Source organism: Spermophilus citellus (genome assembly GCF_964194105.1).
Source record: "Spermophilus citellus genome assembly, chromosome: 3".
NCBI lineage: Eukaryota > Metazoa > Chordata > Mammalia > Rodentia > Sciuridae > Spermophilus > Spermophilus citellus.
The window spans coordinates 199,497,551-199,523,554 of record NC_138184.1 but is presented as its reverse complement, the minus strand read 5'-3'; the positions used below and the strand labels follow the sequence as shown (position 1 = coordinate 199,523,554).

Below are 26,004 nucleotides of genomic sequence, written 5' to 3'. Positions count from 1 at the left end.
ATCTACAAGTATGAGATGGTCAATGCCAGTGACAATACAAAACTATATTCTTGATTTTTCCTGTGTTCTTGTGTGCTTTTCATGAGTATATTTAGAGATTATTTTTAGCATTCAAATAATAAAAGAAGAATATTATCAAGATATGAATTAAAAAGACTTAGCAGCATAACTCCCCTCCCTCCCAGTATCTCCACTACATACTTCCTTTTTTGCATATATATATATACATACACACACACACACACACACACACACACACACACACACTTTTTATAGTACTGGGGATTGAATGCAGGGTTTCTCTTTCATTGAGTGACATTTCCAGCCCCTTTCTTATTTTGAGACAGGGTCTCACAAGTTGCTTTGGCTGGCTGGCTTCAAACTTCCTATCCTCTTGTCTCAGCCTCCCCAGCACCTGGGATTATCTGTGTGCTACACCATGCCTGGCTGTTCAAGTTTTTTTATACAATAATATATATAAAAAGAATAGATAAAATGATTCTTTTGCTCCATTTCCGTCTGCCATTATGGTTCCATTCTCTATTCTCAACTGAACTGGGCAAGAGGACTCGACAAAGCAGTGAGCAGGACTCCAGATTGTCTCAGCTGTAAGCACTCTCCATTCAAACATACATCTGGCCCATTCTCCTTTCAAATCCAGGCACGAGTGGTTCCCTGAGGCTTTATTACTTGCTTTCTTCTTTTTCCACTGGTACTGTTTCCCATATTGGCTCCTTGATGTGTTCTGGGAACTGTTCTGTCTTTGTTACTTCCATGGCAACTCCTTCAGGTAAGTTTTTCTGAGAATATTCCAAGTAGACATCTGCTGTACATCCAGTTAGGTGTTCTAACTCTAAACATCTGCAAAGCATTCTCATTTCATACTGAACTCTGCTTCTTGAAAATATGCACTGATTTGAGAAGAGTAAATCACTGTGTCCCTTGGAGGTTCATGTACTTTAGTAGAGAGATCAAGTTCTTTAACAGCAAGCACGGCAAAATATTCATAACTGTTCATTACAGCCTTTTTGTGGCCTTTTAGTAAAATTGACAGGCATTCATACAATGTATCCATTTCATCAGATATGGTTATCATTTGGTCAAATCCTTTGGGACATCAGTGTGTGGGTTTGAAAACTGTGCCCACTTCATGTAGGTACTAGGAAGAAAGGCACCATTATTGACTGTACTGCTCTTTAAACTGTTTATAGAGAAATTCCCAAGCTCTGCCAGAGGTGCTAGCACACAAACCTCCAATACATACTTCTGAAAACCATTTTACTTACTCTTTCTGTACCCTTTAATTGGTTGTGAAACTGTCCCTCTTTGAATTGTATAAGGGAAACAGTATGTGACAGGTAGGTCTTGTGGAAGGCATGTTATAGGATTCTTTGAGGAGAAACTGGGGTGCAGACTGAGAACTGTAGAATGGGAGATGGTATTTAGTCCCTTTCCTGAGATCCTTTGGGATTGGGCTTTTAGAACTGGCTGATTTGGCATAGGAATAGATAATAGAGCTCCTACTTGTCATTAGTGCTTTTAGGACTTATCACTATTTTCACTTGAATTGAGGTGAAAGGTTTCCGGTACTCACATTCTTTTCTTGGCCCTAGTTCTTATGTTTTTTAACCAAGATAGGATCTTTGCAGTCCCTAGTCATAGTGATCAATGATTTCTTTTAGATGATAGACTGATTAAGATAAGTGGATTTCTACTGTATTAGTAATTGCCCAGTATCTTCTAACATGTGTATTCTCACTCATGCTACATGTCCATTGTAAGTTGAAGGAGAGCTCTTTGTATCCATTGTAGTCAGTCTTTAGACTTACAGAGACTCCATTTCCATCATACATTCTTTCCAGATTGCAGCGGCACAGCAGAGCAATATGTAGTGAAAAGAATTTGAACCCCAGCAGGCTGAATATCAAAACTGAGCCTGTCTCCTTACACGTACAAGCCAGCAATTTCTCCAAGCTCTCAGTGCATGCAGCCAAGTGCTTACTGCCCTCTGCTCTTCATCAGCCTGCCATGTGCAGGTTCCCCTCAGCACCCTTCTTGGCTGCAGTTGCAGCCAGGATGGCTTCTTCTTTTCTTATCTAGGATTTAGCCATGCAGATAATGATGTTATCTATGTGAAATACCTTAATCTGTCAGGAGTATCCAAATAAATATTAGATATAAACCTGTGATTTTATATCTGTATGTGTTTTTAGGAAACTGTATTCCTCTGACCATTTGGTTAAATGCTGAGAAGTCCAGGTTTTGTGTTCAAAAATAGTTTGAAGAGCTTTGTGATGGCTTATTTTAGGTGTCAACTTGGCTATGCCAAGCTTGCCAATGCTGGGCAAACATGATTCTAGATGTTTCCATAAAGATATTTTTAGATGAGATTTACATTTAAATCAGGAGGCTAAGGCAGATGACCCTACATAAAGTGGATGGGACTTATCTGATCAGTTGAAGACCCTAATAGAAAAAGTCTGACCTCCGCCAAAGGATAAGGAATTCTGCCAGACCATTGCCTTTGAATTTGAGCGTCAGCATCAGCGTCAGCTCTTATAAGGTCTACAGCCTGTGGCCTGCCCTGTAGATTTTGGACTTGCTGGCCTCCCAGTCATGTGAACCAGACCTTAGAATAAATTCACTTTAACATGAATGAAATAAAAATATGTTGCATATATAAAATAAATATGTCTACATACATCCTATTGGTCCTGTTTCTCTAGAGAACCCTGACACAATACAAGCTTTTTTTGTGCTGCCTTTTGAACTGGCATGTGCGCCAACACCTGTTAGGTAGTGTGTATTTTTTTTCTTTTTACTTCCTGTTCTTTTGTAACCCACACTAGGCTCATGTTTAGTGAAATGACTTATGAATTTATAAACTTTGTTAGTTATCCTTATATTCAGCATGTATATTGTCCCTTGAACCTCAAGTTTTTCATGTAAAAATATGAAAAGTGAACATACTCTTTATCCTTTTCCTGCCTTAGAAGCTACCCCCCCAACTCTTTTTTTATTTTTTGTTTCAAGACAGGTCTTATCAAATTGTGTAGGGACTTGTTAAATTGCTGAGGCTGGCCTTGAACTTGAATTCCTGCCTCATCCTCCCAAGCCACAGTATGAGTCTTTCTTTCATTATAACATGCTACAAGAATGTAGAGGAGGAGATTAAAACTATCACCTATTTACAATCTTTGGAGACTACCAGTGAATGCAGAATACCTGATAATTACGAACTCCAGTTTGACTTGCTTTATTTTGCATCAGGAACCTAACATAGTCCTTGGCACAGTGGGCATCAAGAAACTATATAGTTTTTACTAGTGTAAGTCAGTGAGAAAGCCTGGGACGAAGAAAAGGAAATTTGATATTATATACTGCTCCATGACTGTCAAGGTCCTCCTTTCCCAGTAGTGGTTTATGGCCAAATTTGTTTTAAAAACCTGAAAATTGTGGACTGTCTTCTCAGGCTTACTGTTGGTTTCAGTTTAGAGTATCTTGAGAAGAGCAACTAAAACTACATGCAGGTGAGGTAGGGTTCTGCCTGGGAAGCTCGTGATGAGTGTGTCCATTTGTGGGAGCATGTGAATGCTTGGCTTTTCTCCAGTAGTACACTGTGCCCAGCCAGCATCTGAAACTCAGCGTGCTAGAACCTGGGACATTTTCCATCTTTGATGTGTCAGGAAGATTAAGCAGAACCCAGACTACTGCCGGAACTGAGACCTGGTGGAAGCATTGTGGGAGATTCCTTCCAGTCAGTATTTACAGAGAATGCTGACTTTATTTTGACATGCATTGATTAAAGAAATGTGTCATAAAGAAGTAAAGGAAATGATTTTTTCTTATTGTTGAAAATGTATTGCTGTCATTTTGAAAAAGTATTGTAGCTGAGAGTACCACAAATGTAAATAACATGACTGTATTTGAAAGCTTATAATAAGCTAATTTTTGTTCTATTTGTTTTTCATAGCCTTGGGTTGCTGGCTCAGAAATGTCCTTGCTAAATATGATTGCAAACTTGTTACCCTGGAAAGCAGGACTCCACTGCAAAGCAGTGCATGAGGTCTTGTTTTGTTTGCTTTGATCAAGGAACAGAATATCACTTCTTGGCTCTGAAACAAGAAGTCTTAAATTTAAACATCCTTTTGTTTGCTTTTCTTAGTGAACTAACACAGGAACAACATAAAGGTGACTGAACTAAAAATATATGTATCTTGATGACATTGATTATTGGGGCCCAGGATGCTATTGGCCTTGAGAGGTTTTTTTGTGCTCTAGTAATACCATGATGAGGCTGAGATTATCATTTGATTAATTATACATATTTTTGTAGAGCACCTGAGGTAATATAAATGTAAATAGTAGAAATACTATTTTAAAATTAGGCAACTCAAGACAATATAGATGAAAGGGAAGGTATTTATCCATGTGAAACTTCCTTTCATCTCTGAGGTTCTTCCTGATCCAGCAGAACAGAAAGCATGGTAAGCAGTGAGCCATTATACAATGATAGTGCATTGTTCTGGACAAAGGTTGGGATTTTGGCAGACCAGTATACATTATAATATAAAATTAGTTAAGCAGATTTTTGTTTAAAGGGCATTAAGAATCATAGTAGATGAAATATTCAAAACCCATTCATAAAAGAGCATGTGAATGTAAGTGTCTGGGGAAATATTGTATTATTTATTACCCTGGAGGATTATTTCTCTTCCTATATTGAACCAAACACAATTATGTGGATTATGCCATTTCATTTTCACAACTATTTTATAGGGTAAATATTATTATTATAAGAGTCATTTTGTATGTAAGGAAGCTGAGACTTTTCCTGACTTTATGATGTGGCAAAAGCCAAGTTGATTTTGAGCTTAGAAATTTAGAAGGTTCAAAGTTAGTTTAAAATTCATATCGTACAAATTGGGTTGGGTTATAGAAATTGGAAATATCTTTATCTGCAATGTGCTCTTTTGATTTAATGATATCTGTATTATAAGTAATTCATGTCAAACTTGTCATCCTGCTGCCTCAGCCTCCCAAGTAACTGGAATTATAGGTGTGCATTACCATGCCTGATTGTATATGTTATAATTTTGCAAGCCAGTTTCTTTATTGATTAACATTTAGGTAATTTTCCACTCTGGGATATTAAAAATAGTGCTATAATGAACTTCCTTTACATATATCTTTACACATATACAGGTATTTCTCTAAATACTTAGAGGTAACATTCGCTTAAAGGCTTTTACATTTAAAATGTTGGTTACTGTTTTCAAATCATGCTTTTTTTTTTTTTTTGGTCTGTTTTTAGGTGGCTAAAATTTTTTTCTTATATCCCCACAAACACTGGATATTGCAGTGTTTTTTAAAAACCATTCTTATGGATGAATACATAGTGTCTCCTTGTTTTAATTTGCATTTAATATTTGCTTAATATTTAATGAACTTGAGTATCATTGTGTGTTTTACTAGGCATTAGTATTTCTTTGTTGAATTTGCAGTTAATTTCCTTTCTCTACTCATACATGCAAAATTAGTTGAGTTGAGAAAGCCCTTTATATATTAATATTCTCTCCTAATTTGTGACTTTTCTTATATTGTCATTATAGATATTTTGCTGTCTAGAAGTTTTTAACATTAATTTTCATTATTATTATTATTATTATTATTTTTTTTGCAGTGCTAGGGATTGAATCTAGGGTCTCATGCATTCTAGGCGAGGGCTCTGCTACTCAGCTAAACCTCCAATTGCTTAGCACTGAGTTTTAACCAGATAGTTTATTCATTTCCTTTAGAACTTGTAATATCTGGGAATCTCTCTCTAATGTATGAAACATTGCCCCATTTTTGTTATAGCACTCTTAAAGTATATATAGGTGGTTCTCTGTGGGTTCTATATTTATAGATTCAACCAGCTACACATTGAAAATATCCAGAAAGAAAAAAGGAACATGTATAGATCATTTTCCTTACCATTATTATCTAAACAATACAGTATAACAGCTTTTTATGTATTACCTATATTGTGTTGGTTATTATAATTAATCTAGAGATGATTCAGAGTATATGAGTGGAGTATATATGTATGTAGGTTATATGAAAGTATGCAATTTTATGTGAGGGGCTTCAGCAGCTGCAGATTTTGTATCCATGGGGAATGAGAGATCCTTGAATCAACCCCTCACTACACTGATACTGAGGGACAAATGTGTACATTTTTATTCTTAGCTCATCTGAATTCTATTTTAATTTATGACATGAAGTAGGAATATTCTTCAGATGGATATCTAATTCTTTCCATACTGTTTATTAAATGACCACTGTAACTAATTTGAAGAGAAAAAAGAAAACAGTGAAACAGAATACAGGATAAAAATAAATCTGCCTTAGGGCCAAAACTATATTGTCTTAATTAATGCAGTTTTATTGTATATTTTGATACCCAGTAAGGCTTGTTTCCATCCTTACTGTTCATTTCAAACAGCCTATTAGTTTCTCTCAAAAGTATGGATGGGTTTTTAATTTTGATTGCCCTGAATTCATCAATTAAATTGGTATAGACTGACATTTGCAGAGATTCAGGTGCATGGATATCTTTACAATATTAAAAATTTTAATTTAGGAATAATATGACATTAAACTTACAGCTCCTTGTGTTCTCAGTTAAATTTTTATTTAGAAGGAAATATTTGTACACTTATAGCTAGTAAATGCTGAGTATTTTACGGTTTATTTTTTGATTTATTGATGTTTTTATATATTGGTTCATTTAAAATGAACATTGCTTTACTGAACTCTTATTAGTTGTAATATTTTTTTCTCTTGAATTTCTAAGATTTTCCAAGTAAAAATAATAGTGTAACCTGAAAATAATGAATTTCTGACTTTTCCTTTTCAATTATTTATGGCTTCTTTTTCCACATGCTTACATAAGCAAGCCAAAGTATGTTAGGTTATTTCTTTTCTACAGAATGGAATGTTGGTATAGTCATCTGATTGCTTGATGCGCGAACAAAGTATCATTTTCCAATATGGAGTCTTATAATTTTTTCTTTAATTTCAGGATATCTAAACATGAACTTTATAAACTAGCCTAATTGAGGGAGAACATTTTGATAACAATGTTTAGGATTCTGAAAAAAAAGTTAGGAAAGTGTTCATTTATTTAAAGCAGTTCTCTCACGTGCACACATGCAATATAATCTCTCTCTCAGTCTCTTACACACACACACACACACACACACACACACATTTATTTACTCACTATGTTCTAGTAAACATTAAGAGTGAATATCATTTAAATTATTGTATTGTAATGATATATTTGGACCTATTAGCAAACCTTAATTCCAGTTGTATGTGTCATTGATTTCCCGGGCTTGTAAGACCCCAGGTATTCCTGCCTATAGATATCAACTAGTTAATTCTTATCAGTGGATTAATGCACTGATTAGGTTAAAGCTCTCATGACCTATCTATTTCATCCTCAAACTTTCTTTCATTGTCTTACACATGAACTTTTAGGGGACACCTCATATCTAAACTATAATGGTATGTACAGTTGAAGTTTACTTTGTTGGGTGTGTTGTATTGTGGTCCATCCACTCAACTATCAATTTTTTCCCCAAAATACCTTCTATCTATCTACCTATTTTTTTTTCTTTTGTGGTGTAGGGTCTTATATTTGAAATTCACATTCCTCCTCTTCTGTATTTGAATATGTAAATTCCTTTCTGTTCTTTGAGGTTCAAAACAAACACCCTCCCCTCCACAAGATTCTTTTCTAAGGCAAAAAATTACTTGGTACATTCTTCTGTTAAAACAGTTATCACATTGTACTATAATTGTTTATTTTTATTTCTGTGTCCATCATAAACTGTGAGGTGATTGAGACTGTGCCTTCACCAATATCTAGCAGAATAGCTGGTATAGAATTGGTAATCTGTACATTTTTGAAAAATGAATAAATTTGAATATGTGCTTACAAAAAATTATAAAGTGAAAGATAAAAAAAGGGTATGGGGAAGTTGCAAGTCTAACAGTATTAGAGGTTTCTATGGAATAGGTGTTGGAAGCATATTTTCTGATCAGATAAATAAAAGTATAAACTTCAGTTTAGAGATATGCATTTTGATATAGTAATGTTTACTATTGGTGAAGATTTGTTAGATTAAGTGAAGATCCAAGTGTGTGAGGCTATGAAATCATGTTGAAAGTCAGTAAGAAAAACAGTGTCCACTCAGGTACAAACCCTCCAAGGACACGATTTTGAGAAGGTATGTACCATTAGAAAGTACATTGCAGCTGCTTCTCTATAGGTAATATGTATTATTGGCTTACAGGTTACCATATAAAAAATTTAAGAATTGCTAGTTTTCCAGTTGCACATGTAAAGCTGGACCTATCAGCTTGAGTGTCAATAAGTATGTTTTCTTTCATTTCTGACTTTTTATTCTGCATTTTCATTGTATCAGAGATTGAACCCAGGAGCACTTAACCACTGAGCCACAATCCCAACCTTTAAAAAAAATTATCTGTTTATTTATTTATTTTGGTACTGAGGATTGAACCCAGGGATGCTTAACCACTGTGTCACATCTCTAGCCCTTTTTGTTTTTTTTTATTTTTATTTTGAGACAGGGTCTCCCTAAGTTGGTTAGGGTCTTGCCAAGTTACTGAGGCTGGCTTTGAACTTGGTATCCTCCTGCCTCAGCCTCTGGGGCCACTAGAATTATAGGTGTGTACCACAGGACCACCATGTGTTCTTTGAAGTTTTTAATATGTTCGTTAAAAAAACTAATCACACCTAGATTTTAAGATTTTGAGGGGCACTCATGAAGCTTTTCCAGGCACCATTTAGATGCTTAATAATTGTTGAATTTAATTGAAAATGTCAGTTTTATTATATATATTGATTACACTTGATGACTTATATATTTCTTGTAAATACTCTTCAGTGTTATTGAGAGAGTGATTTGATAACCAGTCCAGTTTCTTTTCAAATAAAATAAATACTTCAACTGAAATAAGGATAATCACATCTCTATAGCAATATCTGAAGGCCACACTTAGTACTCTTTTGAATGATTTAGGTAAAAAATAAAGATTTACCAATATCTTATTTATTCTAAAACTTTTAAGCAATATCTTGAAATGTCCTATGAAATTTTGATTTAAATTAATGTACAAATAAAATGAGAGATGTCAAATAAGAATAGTTTAACACAACCCAAGACAGTATATGTTAGAAATCAGCGGTTCCATAGTATTGATGATCTATACTGCTAGGGCTAGCAGAGGTCATTCCATAAGAAAGGTATAGGATGGTAGTTGATTGGGTTGCTTCAATATGTTCTAAACTTGGTTTACAGTAGCATATTGCAGTTAGATGGTATATTCTGATTATATAAAAGGTGATGGATACTGTTTTTCAAATAATGTATTATATAGAGATGTTGACTCTGAAATTATTAAAATTGATAAAATTGTTCATACATATTTTTAAATTAGTGAGTTATCTTTATTCTGATTTAGTTTTTCTTTTCCTATCATCGCAATTAATTTTAAAAACGGAAAATATATTAAGAAGATACACAACACTGTTTTCTTTTAAAAATTTCGTAGTTTCATCCAGCCATTTAAAAAAAAATTTGGAAAGCCATCTTTTCTGTATTAACATTTGGGTTTTGATTTCTTGCTGCAGGTTTTTAACACATACTCCAATGAAGACTATGACAGGAGAAATGATGAAGTTGACCCCGTGGCCGCATCTGCTGAGTATGAACTTGAAAAGCGTGTAGAGAAGCTGGAACTTTTCCCAGTGGAACTAGAGAAAGGTACATGAGTGCTACAATGTTCACAACATCATTATGTGGCTGTGCTAATAATATAGGATTGTTTTTCCAAAGTCTAGTCTTTTTTTTTAAGGATTGAATAAAGTTTTAATTCTCACAGAAGATCTATTTATTAAGTTTCAAAAATAGTTGATATGGATTCTAATAGTTGATTGGATCGAAAGACTCCCTACCTCTTACTGCCAGTTGAAACCCATCCTCTGTAGCTGTTTGGGATGGTGGTTGAGATGGAAGGAGGTATGAGTGAGGCCTAGGCTTTGTCTGTATTTCTGGAAAGAACTGGTGCAGGAGAGAGCCCAGAGAAAGATCTATAAGTGAGAGTGGGGAGAGTAGGTGCTATTTTCGGTGGAGAGAGAGTAGTTATGGTTAGGCTCAGAATGTGAATGGGAAATGCCTTTGGAAAATTATAGACATTTTGGATCGAAGGCAATAGGATTCAGAAAGATTTAAATGGTAAGGTTGTTTATCTTCCCTGTCTTTGAGGGGAGTAAGGAGAAAGAACAAAGGGGCTTCATTCTGATTTCTCTCCCTGGAAGGACAGCTTCCCTGATGTAGTAACTGCTGACTCATGGTACCAGAGACTGCCTCATTTATCATCATATAAGATGTGTACCCAGGAACTGGACTGTCATCCAGTGAACATTAAATTAACAAATCTCACAAGGCTTTGGAAAAAAAGAAGGAATAGATGATAACTTGAATAACCAAGAAATAATATTCATTAAAATTTTAATATTTATTTGTAGTGTTAATTAAGAGATGTTCCAAACTAATTCTCAAATGACAGAGTAAATATCCAAGAAAAATCATGAAAGAGCACCAGTATGTAAATTATAGGCAACAGAAGGGGAAAAGACAATGGAGGAGGAGAGACAAATAATAATAGAAGAAAGTTTTTTGGACTAGAAAAAAAATTTCTTGGAATAATAAAAAAAAAAAAGACCTGAACTTCCTGTTAGAAAGGACTTAGTTGTGAATGAGAAGACTTACACAAAAAAATACTAGGCATAGGCTGGGAAAATCCTAGTATTCAAAGATAACATAAAAAAATATAAAATACCAGACTTAAAAACTCCAAAGTAAACAAATCAGAAAAAGTATTTGATGGGCAAGATGATTATATTAGTGTCAGATTTATTTTCAACTACAGGAACAGATGGAGGTATAATTTCATAAGCCACTATGAATAAGAAGGATGATAGAATCCCCTCCCCATCCCAGAGAGCAGTTGCTTATTCTGGTGAAAGAAAGAAATGTGCTGACATGTAACTATTTAAAGAATACATCAAGTACATACTTTATCTGTGTAATATACTTCCCAATTACTAGGGAAGCAAAGAAACTTGTTTAAAACAGGAAAGGGAGGAAAAATAGAGGTGAAAACTATGTGAATATTAAACACAGAAGTGTCCAGATGGAGAAAATATGAATGAGAGCATTAGTCATTATACTGTGCATGATTGATTATTCCCATTAAGAAACTTTCATTTGGGGTTAAAGTGAATTAAAGAATGATGCCTATATATTTTTTTATAGATTTAAAATTGTGGAAAGCATTATAACAGCTAGAATTGACTGTGTGTTTTGTATTGCTAATAAAAGCCAAAATGAGAACAATTCAAATGTTCATCAGTGGTAGAAATTGCCTATAAATTGTAGCATATTCAATTAATAAAATATTACTCAGCAGTGAAAATGAATAAACCACACAGTTTACATGTAGCAGAATGTGTGATTTTTGCAAACATGAAGTTGTGAGAAAATTTAAAAAGCAATTGAGAGAGGAAGTCATGCAATTATAATTCCATTTATTTAATTTTCAAAACTAGGAAAAGTTGAACAGCTTATTATTTAGGGATGGGCACACAAGTGTTTTTTCTTAAGTATTTTGAAAAGGAGAAATGATTAACATAATGTTTAGGAATAAGGGAAGAATTACAGTGTCATGGAAGAGTACATAGATGGTTATTGAGTGTTGGTAACATTCTTTATATTTGTTAGTAAGTGGCTGTTTAGTTATTTTTGTTCCTCAAATATAATGTTTTGTAGATAAATGTTTTCATAAGCTCTTGTATATATGCTATATTTCATACTAAAAATTAAAATAGAAGATAACAAAATGCAATACAATTATCAGAGAGTTTAATGCACTTTCAGAACTAGAGAGATCTGTAGACAGAAAACAAAGATATTGAGGAGTGGATTAATATAATCAACTCAATTTAAAGCTGCCTTCAAAAGAAAAAAAAATTATTTTCCCTTAAAAAAATTTTAAACCCCTTTAATATCATGAGAATTTCAAGGTAGATGTTTGATCAAGTAAAAAATTAGACCTGTTGTTCCAAACCATCATGGAATGGATTATTTAAAACAAACCTCTAACACAAAATAAAAACCTTACTCAGAATGAAAGTTATATCTTTAACTTTAAAAAAAGTAGAAGAAAAAATATTTGTCATGTAAATCAGAAAAAAAGTAAATAAAATTTTAAAAGCTAGTACAGAGAACATTATAAACAAAAATAATAAGTTTTTTATTGAAAGATCTCTAAAATATATCAACCCTTCATAATCATAAGCAACATTATATGTATTTGCTTTGCATTCCTAATTTATAATTTCTATATTTTTGCTTTCAGTATTCCTCAGTCAGCTTTATGAAGGGTTGATATATTTTTTCACTAAATTTATTTGACAAAAATGATGAATATCTAGAAGTAATTTATTACTTCCTAGCAAAATAGGAGTTACTAAAATCAATTCAAGTTAGACAAATTGCCATAGAATAAATTAGAATGATGACTACAGATAAAATATTAAAAACTCATCAGAACCAGGTGAGTCTAAAGGCTGTACAAGCCTGTGTGAGACTATTTTATATCATACAAAATGAAGGAAAACTCTTTCAAGGATACATGGAGCCAGGCACAGTGTTTGTAAAAGCCTATAATCCCAGTGACTCAGGAGGCTGAGGCAGGAGGATCACAAGTTTAAGACCAGCCTCAGAAATTTAGCAAAGTCCTAAGAACTTAGCAAAACCCTATCTCAAAAAACAAAAAGGGCTGAAAAGAAAACAAAAAACAAAAAAGATAACATATAAACTTTAGTTTACACTAAAAGTTAATAATGCTACAAAAATGCTACAAAAATGACTATAGGACAACTCAGTATAAATATATGTTTTAAAATTCTAAATGAAATAAAATACTAAATACAGAAATATTTAAAGAAAAAAAATGCATTAAGACTAAACAGGGTTTTAGATAGGAGGATATAGAGTAGTTCATTATTAGGAAATTTATTCACAAAAAATTGAAAGGAAAAAGTCTGTAGTCAAGGTTAAGAGATATTTGATAATGTTTAGTTATTTCAAATTAAATACTCTATTCCTGAATATTATACAAAATATAGATCATAAAGAATTATATTTTTAAATTGAGGAAACACTATAAATATTTCAGTTAAAACTGGGAGGCAGGCTGGGGATGTGGCTCAAGCGGTAGCGCGCTCGCCTGGCATGCATGCGACCCGGGTTCGATCCTCAGCACCACATACCAACAAAGATGTTGTGTCCGCCGAGAACTAAAAAATAAATATTAAAAATTCTCTCTCTCTCTCTCTCTCTCTCTCTCTCTCTCTCTCCTCTCTCACTCTCTCTTTAAAAAAAAAAAAAACTGGGAGGCAATGTCCTTTGCATGAAATGATCAGTCTAAGAAAAGAAAATACATAAAGAAATACCTCCTTTTGCTGATATATCTATAATCCTATCTGTGTTAGCTTTCTATTACTATAATACTATTCCTGAGATAATAAACCTTAAAAGAAGAACAGTTTATTTTTGGCTCATGTTTTTGGCCATGATCAGTTGGCACCATTGCTTTTGAGCCTGTAGTGAGGCAGTATATTATGGAGGGAATAAGCGATGGAGGGACTTGCTCATCATGACAGCCATGATGTAAAAAATAGAAAGGGGTGGAGTTCCAGGATTCCACTAAAGGGTGTACCCTGAGTGGGCTCACTTCCTTCCACTAGGCCTCACTCCCAAGCTGAAGAAAGCCTTTAATACATGGGCCTTTGTGGAACACTAACACAATGTATAATGATATCTATGTCCACCTTGGAAACCAAATTAATTCAATTTAAAAATATTAGAATTGGTAAGATAATTTGTAAAGGAGAAAGTCAGATTCAAGATGCCTATAAAACTTGTTTTTTTCCCTCTGTATTCACAGTAAGAATTTAGAAGTAGAAATGGGAAAAATGTTTTATTTATAATAGCACCCAAACAACAAAATACTTATTAAATTCATTACTAAGAAATAGGATTTATCTATATAAAATAATAATTTTTCTTTGAAAAACATTAAATTTAAGCTAGTTAAAAGTTATACTATGTTCTTGGATGGGAAAACTCAGTTTAGAAGCATGTCCATAAATTAAGATATACATTTAGTATAGTTCAAATAGAACTGCCAACAACATTGAGTTGCTAGAAGGGATTGTGTAGGACAATCTTTAATTTTATATGAGAAATTATAGATGTAAGGGAAAAAGGAAATAATACAAAGGGCTTAATTTACCAAATATCTGAACATAATGTTAAAGCTTCTATAATGAGAACAAATTATATTTATATTTTGGTGCGACAAAATAGAAGATCTAGAGAAAGATATTAGTCTGCAGAAATATTTAGTATGGCACACATCTTATAGGTAATAGCACATTTTATAAATTTTTCTAGCATAACTGAGCATCTATCTGGAAGAATATAAAGTTAGATGCCTGCATTATATCATATTTTAAAAACCTACATAGATTAAATAATTAAATTTTAAAAGTTATTGATATTTGAAGAAATTTTTATAAAATTCCATTTATCAGCTTGGCTGGTGGGAGGATGACCTTAACCCAGAAGGAAAACCCAAAGTTAGAAAAGATGAACCAATTTAATTGTCTAGATTTTTAGCTTTTAAAGGTAATTATCTCAAACAAAATTAAACAGGTGATAAATTGCCCTCATTGTAGATGACAAAACCAATGTCTACAATATGCTAAGAACCTCTGAAAATTATCAGGACAGGAGAGACAGGTAAAATTCAGTAGAAAAAAGTGGTACTTTTCAGAAGAGGAACTCTAAAATGATCTACGCTGCTTTATACCCTCAGTCACTATGAGGGAAATGTTGTACAACATGGGCTACTTGCCTGAGAGAGAAAGTCAGTGTTGAGCAGTGTGGTGATAATATCTTCCATGGTAGCATAGCCTCACTGTCTTCCACATCCTTGTTGGCTCTTGACCCATTTAGAGCCTTTGCCTGTCCCTAGGAATGTAGATAGAGGAGGATACAGGGACTGCTTGCTTCTTGACAGTGCAGCCCCAGGAATCAGTGGCCTTCAAACATGTAATTCTGAATTCCATCCTTCTCCCTCTGAACAGAGAAGAGATGAGATGCTCGGGAACATCAGTCACCTGTCTCTGTGCATCCATTGGGTTCTTCCTTGTTTCACCCTCAGTCATTGCCTCCTTCTTATAGGAATTCAGTATGGATCAAGTTAATTTTGCTTTTCTGCTACTAGATTTTTAGCTTTGAAAATCTGAGTGATTTTCTCATTAGAGCAATGAGAAGCACATGGAAGCAAAAGAATAAAGACAACAAAAAATCTTTAGGGAGGCCTGAGTCCAGGCAGGAAAAGTGATTTAAAAACCAAGAAGTAATTTTCACACAGAATAGTTGCTGGACCACAGCTGGAGTCTGCGGCGCGCGCTGGGAAGCAGCGAGGTGCCAGAGCGGGAGTGCAGCGATGCGGATTCTGGGGGCTCCTGCCAGTGGTGCAATGACCGTGCTTAGTGCTGAGTTCCGGCTTAGAGACAGAGGAGAGAAGCGAAGCGGTCCAGTTCGATTCTCGACACCGGTCGGACAACGGAGGAGGACAGCGGCCGCCATCTTGGAGAGCTGATGTAATCATCCCTGTTTTCTACTGATCTCAGCTCATTCAGCTACGGAACAGGTGATTTCAGGCTGGTATTTGCCTGCGTCTCGCAGACAGATCACTCAGGCTCGGGGCTGGAGAACCTGTGGAGAATACTCCTTGGGGCTCGCTCCTGGCAAGGCGTGCGCCGGGCTCTGAGCGGCCGGATTCTGGTTCCCCGGGCTACTTTGGCCCAGGGCTGGGGAACCTGCGGAGACTGCGTGTTGAGGCCAGCTACAAGTGGAGCGTGAGCTGATCTCGGGGCGGCTGGGCCCTGACTCCCGGAACAGTTTTGGCCTGGGGCTGGGGAACCCGCGGGGGTTGCTCCTTGGAGCCTGCTCCTAGCGGAGCGTGGCTGGAATCGGAGAGGCCAGGTTCTGGCTCCCGAAGCTGCTTTGGCCCAGGGCTGGGAAACCTGCGGTGACTGCTTCTCGGTCCGGGTCCTGCTGGGTGCTGTGGGGGCCTGAGGGGCAGAGTGGAGCTGCCGCCTGCGCCCAGAGCAGGCCAAGTGACCCGCCGGCATGGTATGACGTCACCCCAACTGCAGCTGGGGCCGAAGAGAGTAGCCGCCCACGCCTAGAACAGGACCAGCGACCCCACGACACGATAGCCAAGTCACCCCATTTGGAGTAGGGGCTGTGCACAGCGCCGTCTGAGCTTGCAAGGTAGGCAGACCTGCGACCCACTGGCAGGAGAGGCCCGGTAGCCTGCCAGCGTGGTGGACAAGTAGCACCTAGGCAGTCACGTCACACTGGTTGGAGTGGGGGTGGAGCAGAGCCGACGCCCGTGTCCGGAAAAGGCCCAACGACCCGTTGGAGAGGCAGTCAGGTACCCCCACTGGGAGTGGGGGCTGAGCAGAACTGCCGCCCGAGTCCGCAAGGTAGGCAGACCTGCGACCCACCGGCGGAACAGGCCTAGAGGCCTGCCAGCATGGTAGACACATCACACCAATTGGAGTAGGGGCCGAGCAGAGCTGCCGCCCACATCCAGATCAGGACCAACGACCCGAGGGCGTGGTAGTTACGTCACCACAATTGGAGTGGGGGCAGAGCAGAGCCTCCACCCACGCCCGCAGGGTGGGCAGACCTGCGACCGACCAGCGTGGTAGACAGATCACCCTAATTAGAGAAGGAGCATAGCCACTACCCGCCCTGCAAGGGAGATTTCCCAACTATACAAGAGCAATATAAATAAATCGGGGGAAAATTTCAAAAATACAACAGTTTCACCAAGCAGAAAGAAACGCGAGCAGTATGAAAAGACAAGGAAAGAAAGGACCAAAAGCAATGCAGGTCAACTCAACTTTAGAAGAGGTAATGGCTGCAACAGATGGAATGTCAGATAAAGAGTTCAGGATATACATGCTTCAGATGATCTGGAGTCTCAAGGAAGACATGAGACAGCAAAATCAGACAATGAAAGATCACTTTGACAAGGAACTACATACACAAATCCAGGAAGTAAAAGATCAATTTCACAGGGAGATAGAGGTAATAAAAAACAAACAAATAGAAATCCTAGAAATGCAGGAAGCACTAAACCAACTTAAAAACTCAATTGAGAATACTACCAGCAGAGTAGATCACTTAGAAGATAGAACATCAGACAATGAAGACAAAGTATTTCAACTTGAAAAGAAAAGAACATAGACAGCTCAGCAAGACTGTTAAGGAACCATGAGCAGAACATTCAAGAAATATGGGACAACATAAAGAGACCAAACTTAAGAGTCATTGGGATACAGGAAGTTATAGAAGTCCAAACCAAAGGAATGAGCAATCTATTCAATAAAATAATACGAGAAAACTTCCCAGACTTGAGGAATGAGACAGAATCCCAAATCCTAGAAGCCTACAGGACGCCGAATGTGCAAAATCATAAGAGATCCACACCTAGACACATTATAATGAAGATGTCCAACATACAGAATAAGGAGAGAATTTTAAAAGCTACAAGAGAAAGGAAGCAGATTACATTTAGGGGTAAACCAATCAGGATAACAGCTGATCTCTCAACACGGACTCTGAAAGCTAGAAGATGCTGGAATAACATATTTCAAACACTGAAAGAAAATGGGTTCCAACCAAGAATCGTGTATGCGGCGAAATTAAGCTTCAGGATGGAAGATGAAATTAAAACCTTCCACGATAAACAAAAGTTAAAAGAATTTGCAGCTAGAAAACCATCTCTTCAAAAAATCCTTGGCAAAACATTACAGGAAGAGGAAATGGAAAATAACCATGAAAACCAACAGTGGGAGGTAGGACAGTAAAGGGGGGAAAGTAATCAAAGAGGAAAACAAACCATGTTTAGTAACATAAATAAACAAATATGGCTGGAAGAACAAACCATATCTCAATAATAACCCTAAATATTAATGGCTTAAACTCACCAATTAAGAGACACAGGCTAGTTGAATGGATCACAAAAGAAGACCCAACAATATGTTGCCTACAGGAGACGCATTTGATAGGAAAAGATATACATAGACTGAAGGTGAAAGGTTGGGAAAAATCATACCACTCATATGGACTGCGGAAACAAGCAGGAGTGTCCATACTCATATCTAATAAAATAGATTTCAAGCCAAAGTTAATCAAAAGGGATAAAGAGGGACACTACATACTGCTCAAGGGAACCATACACCAACAAGACATAACAATCATAAATATATATGCCCCAAACAATGGTGCAGCTATGTTCATTAAGCAAACTCTTCTCAAGTTCAAGAGTTTAATAGACCACCATACAATAATCATGGTAGACTTCAACACACCTGTCTCACCACTGGACAGATCTTCCAAACAAAAGTTAAATAAGGAAACTATAGAACTCAATAACACAATTAACAACCTAGACTTATTTGACATATATAGAATATACCACCCAACATCAAGTAGTTACACTTTTTTCTCAGCAGCACATGGATCCTTCTCAAAAATAGATCATATATTATGTCACAGGGCAACTCTTAGACAACATAAAGGAGTAGAGATAATACCGTGCATCTTATCTGATCATAATGGAATGAAACTGAAAATCAATGATAAAAGAAGGAAGGAAAAATCATGCATCACTTGGAGAATGAACAATAGGTTACTGAATGATCAATGGGTTTTAGAAGACATCAAGGAGGAAATTAAAAACTTCTTAGAGTTAAATGAAAACACAGACACAACATATCGGAATCTATGGGACACATTGAAAGAAGTTCTAAGAGGAAAATTCATTGCTTGGAGTTCATTCCTTAAAAAAAGAAAAAACCAACAAATAAATGATCTCATACTTCATCTCAAAATCCTAGAGAAAGAAGAGCAAAACAACAGCAAAAGAAGTAGAAGGCAAGAAATAATTAAAATCAGAGCTGAAATTAATGAAATCGAAACAAAAGAAACAATTGAAAAAATTGACAAAACTAAAAGTTGGTTCCTTGAAAAAATAAATAAAATCGACAGACCCTTAGCCATGCTAACGAAGAGAAGAAGAGAGAGAACCCCAATTACTAGCATACGGGATGAAAAAGGCAATATCACAACAGACACTTCAGAAATACAGAAGATAATCAGAAATTATTTTGAATCCTTATACTCCAATAAAATAGAAGATTGTGAAGGCATAGATAAATTTCTTAAGTCATATGATCTGCCCAGATTGAGTCAGGAGGATATAGACAACCTAAACAGACCAATAACAATAGAGGAAATAGAAGAAACCATCAAAAGACTACCAACTAAGAAAAGCCCAGGACCGGATGGGTATACAGCAGAGTTTTACAAAACCTTTAAAGAGGAACTAACACCAATACTTTTGAAGCTATTTCAGGAAATAGAAAAAGAGGGAGAACTTCCAAATACATTCTACGAGGCCAACATCACCCTGATGCCTAAACCAGACAAAGACACTTCAAAGAAAGAAAACTACAGACCAATATCTCTAATGAACCTAGATGCAAAAATCCTCAATAAAATTCTGGCAAATCGGATTCAAAAACATATCAAAAAAATTATACACCATGATCAAGTAAGATTCATCCCTGGGATGCAAGGCTGGTTCAATATACGGAAATCAATAAATGTTATTCACCACATCAATAGACTTAAAAATAAGAAGCATATGATCATCTCGATAGATGCAGAAAAAGCATTTGACAAAGTACAGCATCCCTTTATGTTCAAAATTCTAGAAAAATTAGGGATAACAGGATCATACCTCAACATTGTAAAAGCAATCTATGATAAGTCACAGGCCAGCATCATTCTGAATGGAGAAAAATTGAAGGTATTCCCTCTAAGATCTGGTACAAGACAGGGATGCCCTCTCTCACCACTTCTGTTCAACATAGTCCTCGCAACACTGGCCAGAGCAATTAGACAGACGAAAGAAATTAAAGGCATAAAAATAGGAAAAGAAGAACTTAAATTATCACTGTTTGCAGATGACATGATTCTATACCTAGCAGACCCAAAAGGGTCTACAAAGAAACTACTAGAGCTAATAAATGAATTCAGCAAAGTGGCAGGATATAAAATCAACACGCATAAATCAAATGCATTCCTGTATATTAGCGACAAATCCTCTGAAACGGAAATGAGGACAACTACTCCATTCACAATATCCCCCCCAAAAATAAAATACTTGGGAATCAACCTAACAAAAGAGGTGAAAGACTTATACAATGAAAACTACAGAACCCTAAAGAGAGATATAGAAGAAGACCTCAGAAGATGGAAAAATATACCCTGTTCGTGGATAGGCAGAACTAACATCATCAAAATGGCGATATTACCAAAAGTTCTCTATAGGTTCAATGGAATGCCAATCAAAATCCCAATAGCATTTCTTGTAGAAATAGATAAAACAATCATGAAATTCATATGGAATAATAAAAGACCCAGAATAGCAAAAACAATGCTAAGCAGGAAGTGTGAATCAGGCGGTATAGCGATACCAGACTTCAAACTATACTACAGAGCAATAGTAACAAAACCAGCATGGTACTGGTACCAAAACAGGCGGGTGGACCAATGGTACAGAATAGAGGACACAGTAACCAATCCACAAAACTACAACTATCTTATATTTGATAAAGGGGCTAAAAGCATGCAATGGAGGAAGGATAGCATCTTCAACAAATGGTGCTGGGAAAACTGGAAATCCATTTGCATCAAAATGAAACTGAATCCCTTTCTCTCGCCATGCACAAAAGTTAACTCAAAATGGATCAAGGAGCTTGATATTAAATCAGAGACACGGCGTCTGATAGAATAAAAAGTTGGCTATGATCTACATACTGTGTTGTCGGGCTCCAAATTCCTCAGTAGGACACCCATAGTGCAAGAGTTAACAACTAGAATCAACAAATGGGACTTACTCAAACTAAAAAGTTTTTTCTCAGCAAAAGAAACAATAAGAGAGATAAACAGGGAGCCTACATCCTGGGAACAAATCTTTACTCCACACACTTCAAATAGAGCCCTAATATCCAGAGTATACAAGGAACTCAAAAAATTAGACAATAAGATAACAACCCAATCAACAAATGGGCCAAGGACCTGAACAGACACTTCTCAGAGGAGGACATACAATCAATCAATAAGTACATGAAAAAATGCTCACCATCGCTAGCAGAGAAATGCAAATCAAAACCACCCTAAGATGCCATCTCACTCCAGTAAGACTGGCAGCAATTATGAAGTCCAACAACAACAAGTGCTAGAGAGGATTCGGGGAAAAGGGTACACTTGTTCATTGTTGGTGGGACTGCAAATTGGTGCAGCCAATTTGGAAAACACTATGGAGATTTCTTGGAAAGCTGGGAATGGAACCACCATTTGACTCAGCTATTCCCCTTCTCGGTCTATTCCCTAAAGAACTAATAAGAGCATGCTACAGGGACACTGCTACATTGATGTTCATAGCAACACAATTCACGATAGCAAGATTGTGGAACCAACCTAGATGCCCTTCAATAGACGAATGGATAAAAAAAATGTGGCATTTATACACAATGGAGTATTACTCTGCATTAAAAAATGATAAAATCATAGAATTTGGAGGGAAATGGATGGCATTAGAGCAGATTATGCTAAGTGAAGCTAGCCAATCCTTAAAAAACAAATGCCAAATGACTTGTTTGATATAAGGGGAGTAACCAAGGACAGGGTAGGGACGAAGAGCTTGAGAAGAAGATTAACATTAAACAGGGATGAGAGGTGGGAGGGAAAGGGAGTGAGAAGGGAAATCGCATGGAAATGGAAGGTGATCCTCAGGGTTATACAAAATTACATATAAGAGGAAAGGAGGGGTAAGAGAAGAATAATACAAGTGGAAGAAATGATTTACAGTAGAGGGGGTAGAGAGAGAAAAGGGGAGGGGAGGGGAGGGGAGGGGAAGGGGGAGAGTAGACAATACGATAGACAGCAGAATACATCAGACACTAGAATGGCAATATGTAAATCAATGGAAGTGTAACTGATGTGATACAGCAATCTGTATACGGGGTAAAAATGGGAGTTCATAACTCACTTGAATCAAACTGTGAAATATGATATATTAAGAACTATGTAAGGTGTTGAACGACCAACAATAAAAAAGAAAATTAATGAATAAAAGTTAACATGGAAAAAAAAAAGAATAGTTGCTGGAATTTCCTCTCATGACAGTAAGAGATTTGACATTTGAGAGGACCTTTTGAATATATATGGGAACATTTTGATCAAAGTATAATATTGGTTTTAACAAGTTGTAATGAAGAGAAACCCTCTAAGTATAGTGAACGTGAGGAGGAATTCAAGCACAGTGCTAATACTCTAGAGATTTCGCTCAGGAAACAAACCTTTAGTGTGGAAGAGCTACAATGGTCATCTCTTTAAACCACAGGAGAAATACACTGGGCTGAGGCTATTCAAGTGGATGTGTGCATGGTGGGAAGGCTTTCAGTAACCATTGCAGGAACAAATTCACATGCTAGAGAAACTCGATGACTGTGATGAGTCTGAACAAGAATTTAGCCATCAGCTAACCTTGATATATACTAGAAAATTCTCATGGGAAAGAAGAAATCTTAAACACTAACCATTGTGGAAGAGCCTTCAATACACATGTGACCTTCATGTACACAAGAAAACTTATTCTGAGGAAAATCTTTAGCAAAAGAATAAGTATTTGAACCAGAGAAGTGATTTCAATGAAATTAATATGAGAAATCACATGTATGTAAACATTCTAAATGGTGATCACTCAGACATTAGTTAGTTGTAAAGATCTAACACTGGAGTGATACCTATGCCTACAATCAGTGTGGAAGTGCCTTCAGCTGGTGTTCATATGCAAAAACCTATCCAGGGAAAACATCATAAAAATTCCTTGTGGAATACCACTGAGCAAACAAATCACACTTTGCCAAATGATTTGTTTTTGAATGTATGTAGAGTAAAGATGTAGAGTTCTGATAGTCATAGTTAAGGCAGAAGATAACATATAATAATCAATGAGATAAATCCTCTTCAAAGAATTGTAATTATGAATATATAGTAATGTTTATTGCTAAAAACTGTTTTAAAACACAAAGCATCCTATTGAGTATGTGGGGCTTGTTTTCCTTTAATAATCCATTACTGTTGATTAGCTAGTATCAGTTTTTTATGCTGCTGATAAATCATGATTACAAAGACTGAGGCTATCAAAAAATAACCTTGACTGTTAAGCAAAGCACATAGGGTACAAAATAGTGTGTCTTTTAATTCACTGGTGTTGAACTATATATGTTCTTGGAAAGGGCAAATGGAAACATGAATAAACACATAAATATTAAGTAAATGAAAAATAAAATAAATGTCAGTATTGCTTATAGTGCCAAAACAGAATAAAAAATTGAAACAAAGGTGAATGCCTGACAATAGAGAAATGGTTTAATATTTTTGATATCATCTTATCCTGAAGTATTATACAGTCATTAGAAATGATTTAAGCTATGTAAGTGGATATTCTTAAGTTATCATTGAATTTTTAAAAGTAAGTTGCAATAGATTATGTAAAGGAATGTAAAAGAAGAAAAAACAAATCTTCTGTGTGTGTTTATATATTTAAACTTTTGTTTAATGTATATACTTGTGTAGTTAGCACAGAAGGAAAACTCAAAGACACATACTGTCTTATTTTTCATAAACAAACAGAAAATGTGATCACATGATTAAAGAAGAAATTCCAAATCTTACAGATCATATTCATTTAAAATTATGCATGCATTTTAATATGTGTGTGTTTATGCCTAAATAATTTAAAGGATTATTTGGAGAGTCTGTGTTTAGGTAGATTGACTATTCAGTAACAAAATCATTAGCTTTTCTGAGACCAGAATGAATTGCCAACTTCAATTTTAAAATGATGTGACACTCTTGAGCCCTTTGGGGAATCTTATTTAATAATCTTTTTCATCCTCTTATAAAAAATTTCTGCTGAGACAAGAATATCATGTGTCCTGTTCATAAAGAAGAACAAAACTAGAGGCAGCAATAGGCCTCACCAACTAGTTATATCAGCTGGACCAGTGTAAAACCTTGGTTGCTTCATTCTTTTTTCTTTTTATAGATGAGGATGGTCTTGGTATCAGTATTATTGGAATGGGTGTTGGAGCAGATGCTGGACTTGAGAAACTGGGAATATTTGTCAAGACAGTAACAGAAGGTGGTGCTGCTCAGCGAGATGGCAGGTAAGCTAATTGTAGTTGTTAGTGACTTAAAATCCTAGAAAACTGCGGATTTCTTTCAGTGTTATCTTTCTTCTTTTTTTCATAAGGATGGAATTTCAGAGTGTTTCTCAGATGTAGAAAGTATGAAAATGCTTGAATTACTTTCTCATTTGTAGGCAGAATATACACTTTAATGTATATTCAGTAAATGAATGGATCTGTCTGTATCTGTCTCCCTTTGAATATAGCCATTCATTTATCTGTCTAGTGAGAAGTGGACAAAAAAACCAAAACATGTATAGCTGAAGAACATGTACAATGGAGTTGAGAACATGTACAATGGAGTGAGACAAATGATAATAGTTCTGGCATTTTTGAAAATGATAGAGATGGCAGGGAAATTAGGAACTCTTCTTCTTCATTGATGATAATTCTAGAGATAGGGGCTTCTCTAAACATGTTCTACCTAAATATGCAAATTTTTGAGCACCACCTACACCTGTACAATTAAAATTGCCAGTAGTGGGCTCTGATAGGGTACACTTAACACATCCTCTTTGGATAGTTCTGATGTGCAACATAACATCAGGTCATTATTTTTTAATGTTTTATCTTTCATCATCTCAGGCTACATATATCTTTATTGTAAAGATTTCAATTAATACACTAACCTTATGATGTTTGGGGTTGGAATTGAAAGTAGAACCTTGGCAACAGAAATAAAAGTAGACTCCAAAATATGATAGCCAAATTCAAAGAAATACCATCTTAGTTTTTAGGAACATTGAATAAATGGCTTTGACTTTTTTTTCCAGTATTTTTCTATATTCTTTAGCCATCTTACCAAGAAATAATAAAGCATGCTGAAAGTAATTTTTGAATCTGTGTTGAGACCCAGAGGGTATTTTTTTTTTGTAATCCTAGAAACACATATTGATATACAGAAATATTTCCCCAGGAATACTAAATTGATTTATGTAACTAGAAAGTTGTACCTTTGTTTTTTTTCTGTGTATTTAGGGCCCATACCTTAGTCAGTTGTCTTGTTTGTACTCCTGTAGCACTCATTATAATACTTTGCACAGAGAAGGTCTGAAGTGGATCTTTCGAGTAAATGGTCAGTGGACTGCATGTGTTTCACATTAATGTGGAATATGAATATTTTGTCTTTGAAAGTAGTTTAGTGAGTCTTTATTTTCAGAGTAGTAAAAGAAATAACCTCTCTGACCCTTTAATCAATTACATAATGGTAATAGTATTTTCAGGTATTAATTCAGCAATTTTCTTCCAAGTAAGCTATAATTTATTTGTAAACACTACCTTGTTTGTACTAATTTTGTTGAAAAATTTAAAAGGCATTTCTAGGTGATAGGAAATCGTTTTTATAGTTAGTATTCAAGCAATTATAAATTGTTATGAACCACCCCTCTTAAATGAGTTGACTTCAACTCCAAACCAAAATACTAATTGTTTAAAAATCACAAAGGATA

The 26,004-nt window shown here is 35.8% G+C and overlaps 1 protein-coding gene and 1 pseudogene across 2 annotated transcripts in view; one reads left to right on the top strand and one right to left on the bottom strand.

The window, feature by feature from the left end:
- Nucleotides 1-26,004, top strand: part of PPP1R9A (protein phosphatase 1 regulatory subunit 9A) — a 322,192-nt gene that overhangs the window by 175,191 nt on the left and 120,997 nt on the right. Inside the window, exons 4-5 of the mRNA XM_081284725.1 lie at nt 9,707-9,839; nt 24,415-24,535. Of these exons, the coding sequence (XP_081140851.1) occupies nt 9,707-9,839; nt 24,415-24,535 (254 nt within the window). The remainder of the gene's footprint in view (nt 1-9,706; nt 9,840-24,414; nt 24,536-26,004) is intronic.
- LOC308644256 (small ribosomal subunit protein uS10m-like) lies at nt 687-1,232 on the bottom strand (annotated as a pseudogene). Its single transcript has one exon. The product of its transcript is annotated as a small ribosomal subunit protein uS10m-like (transcript).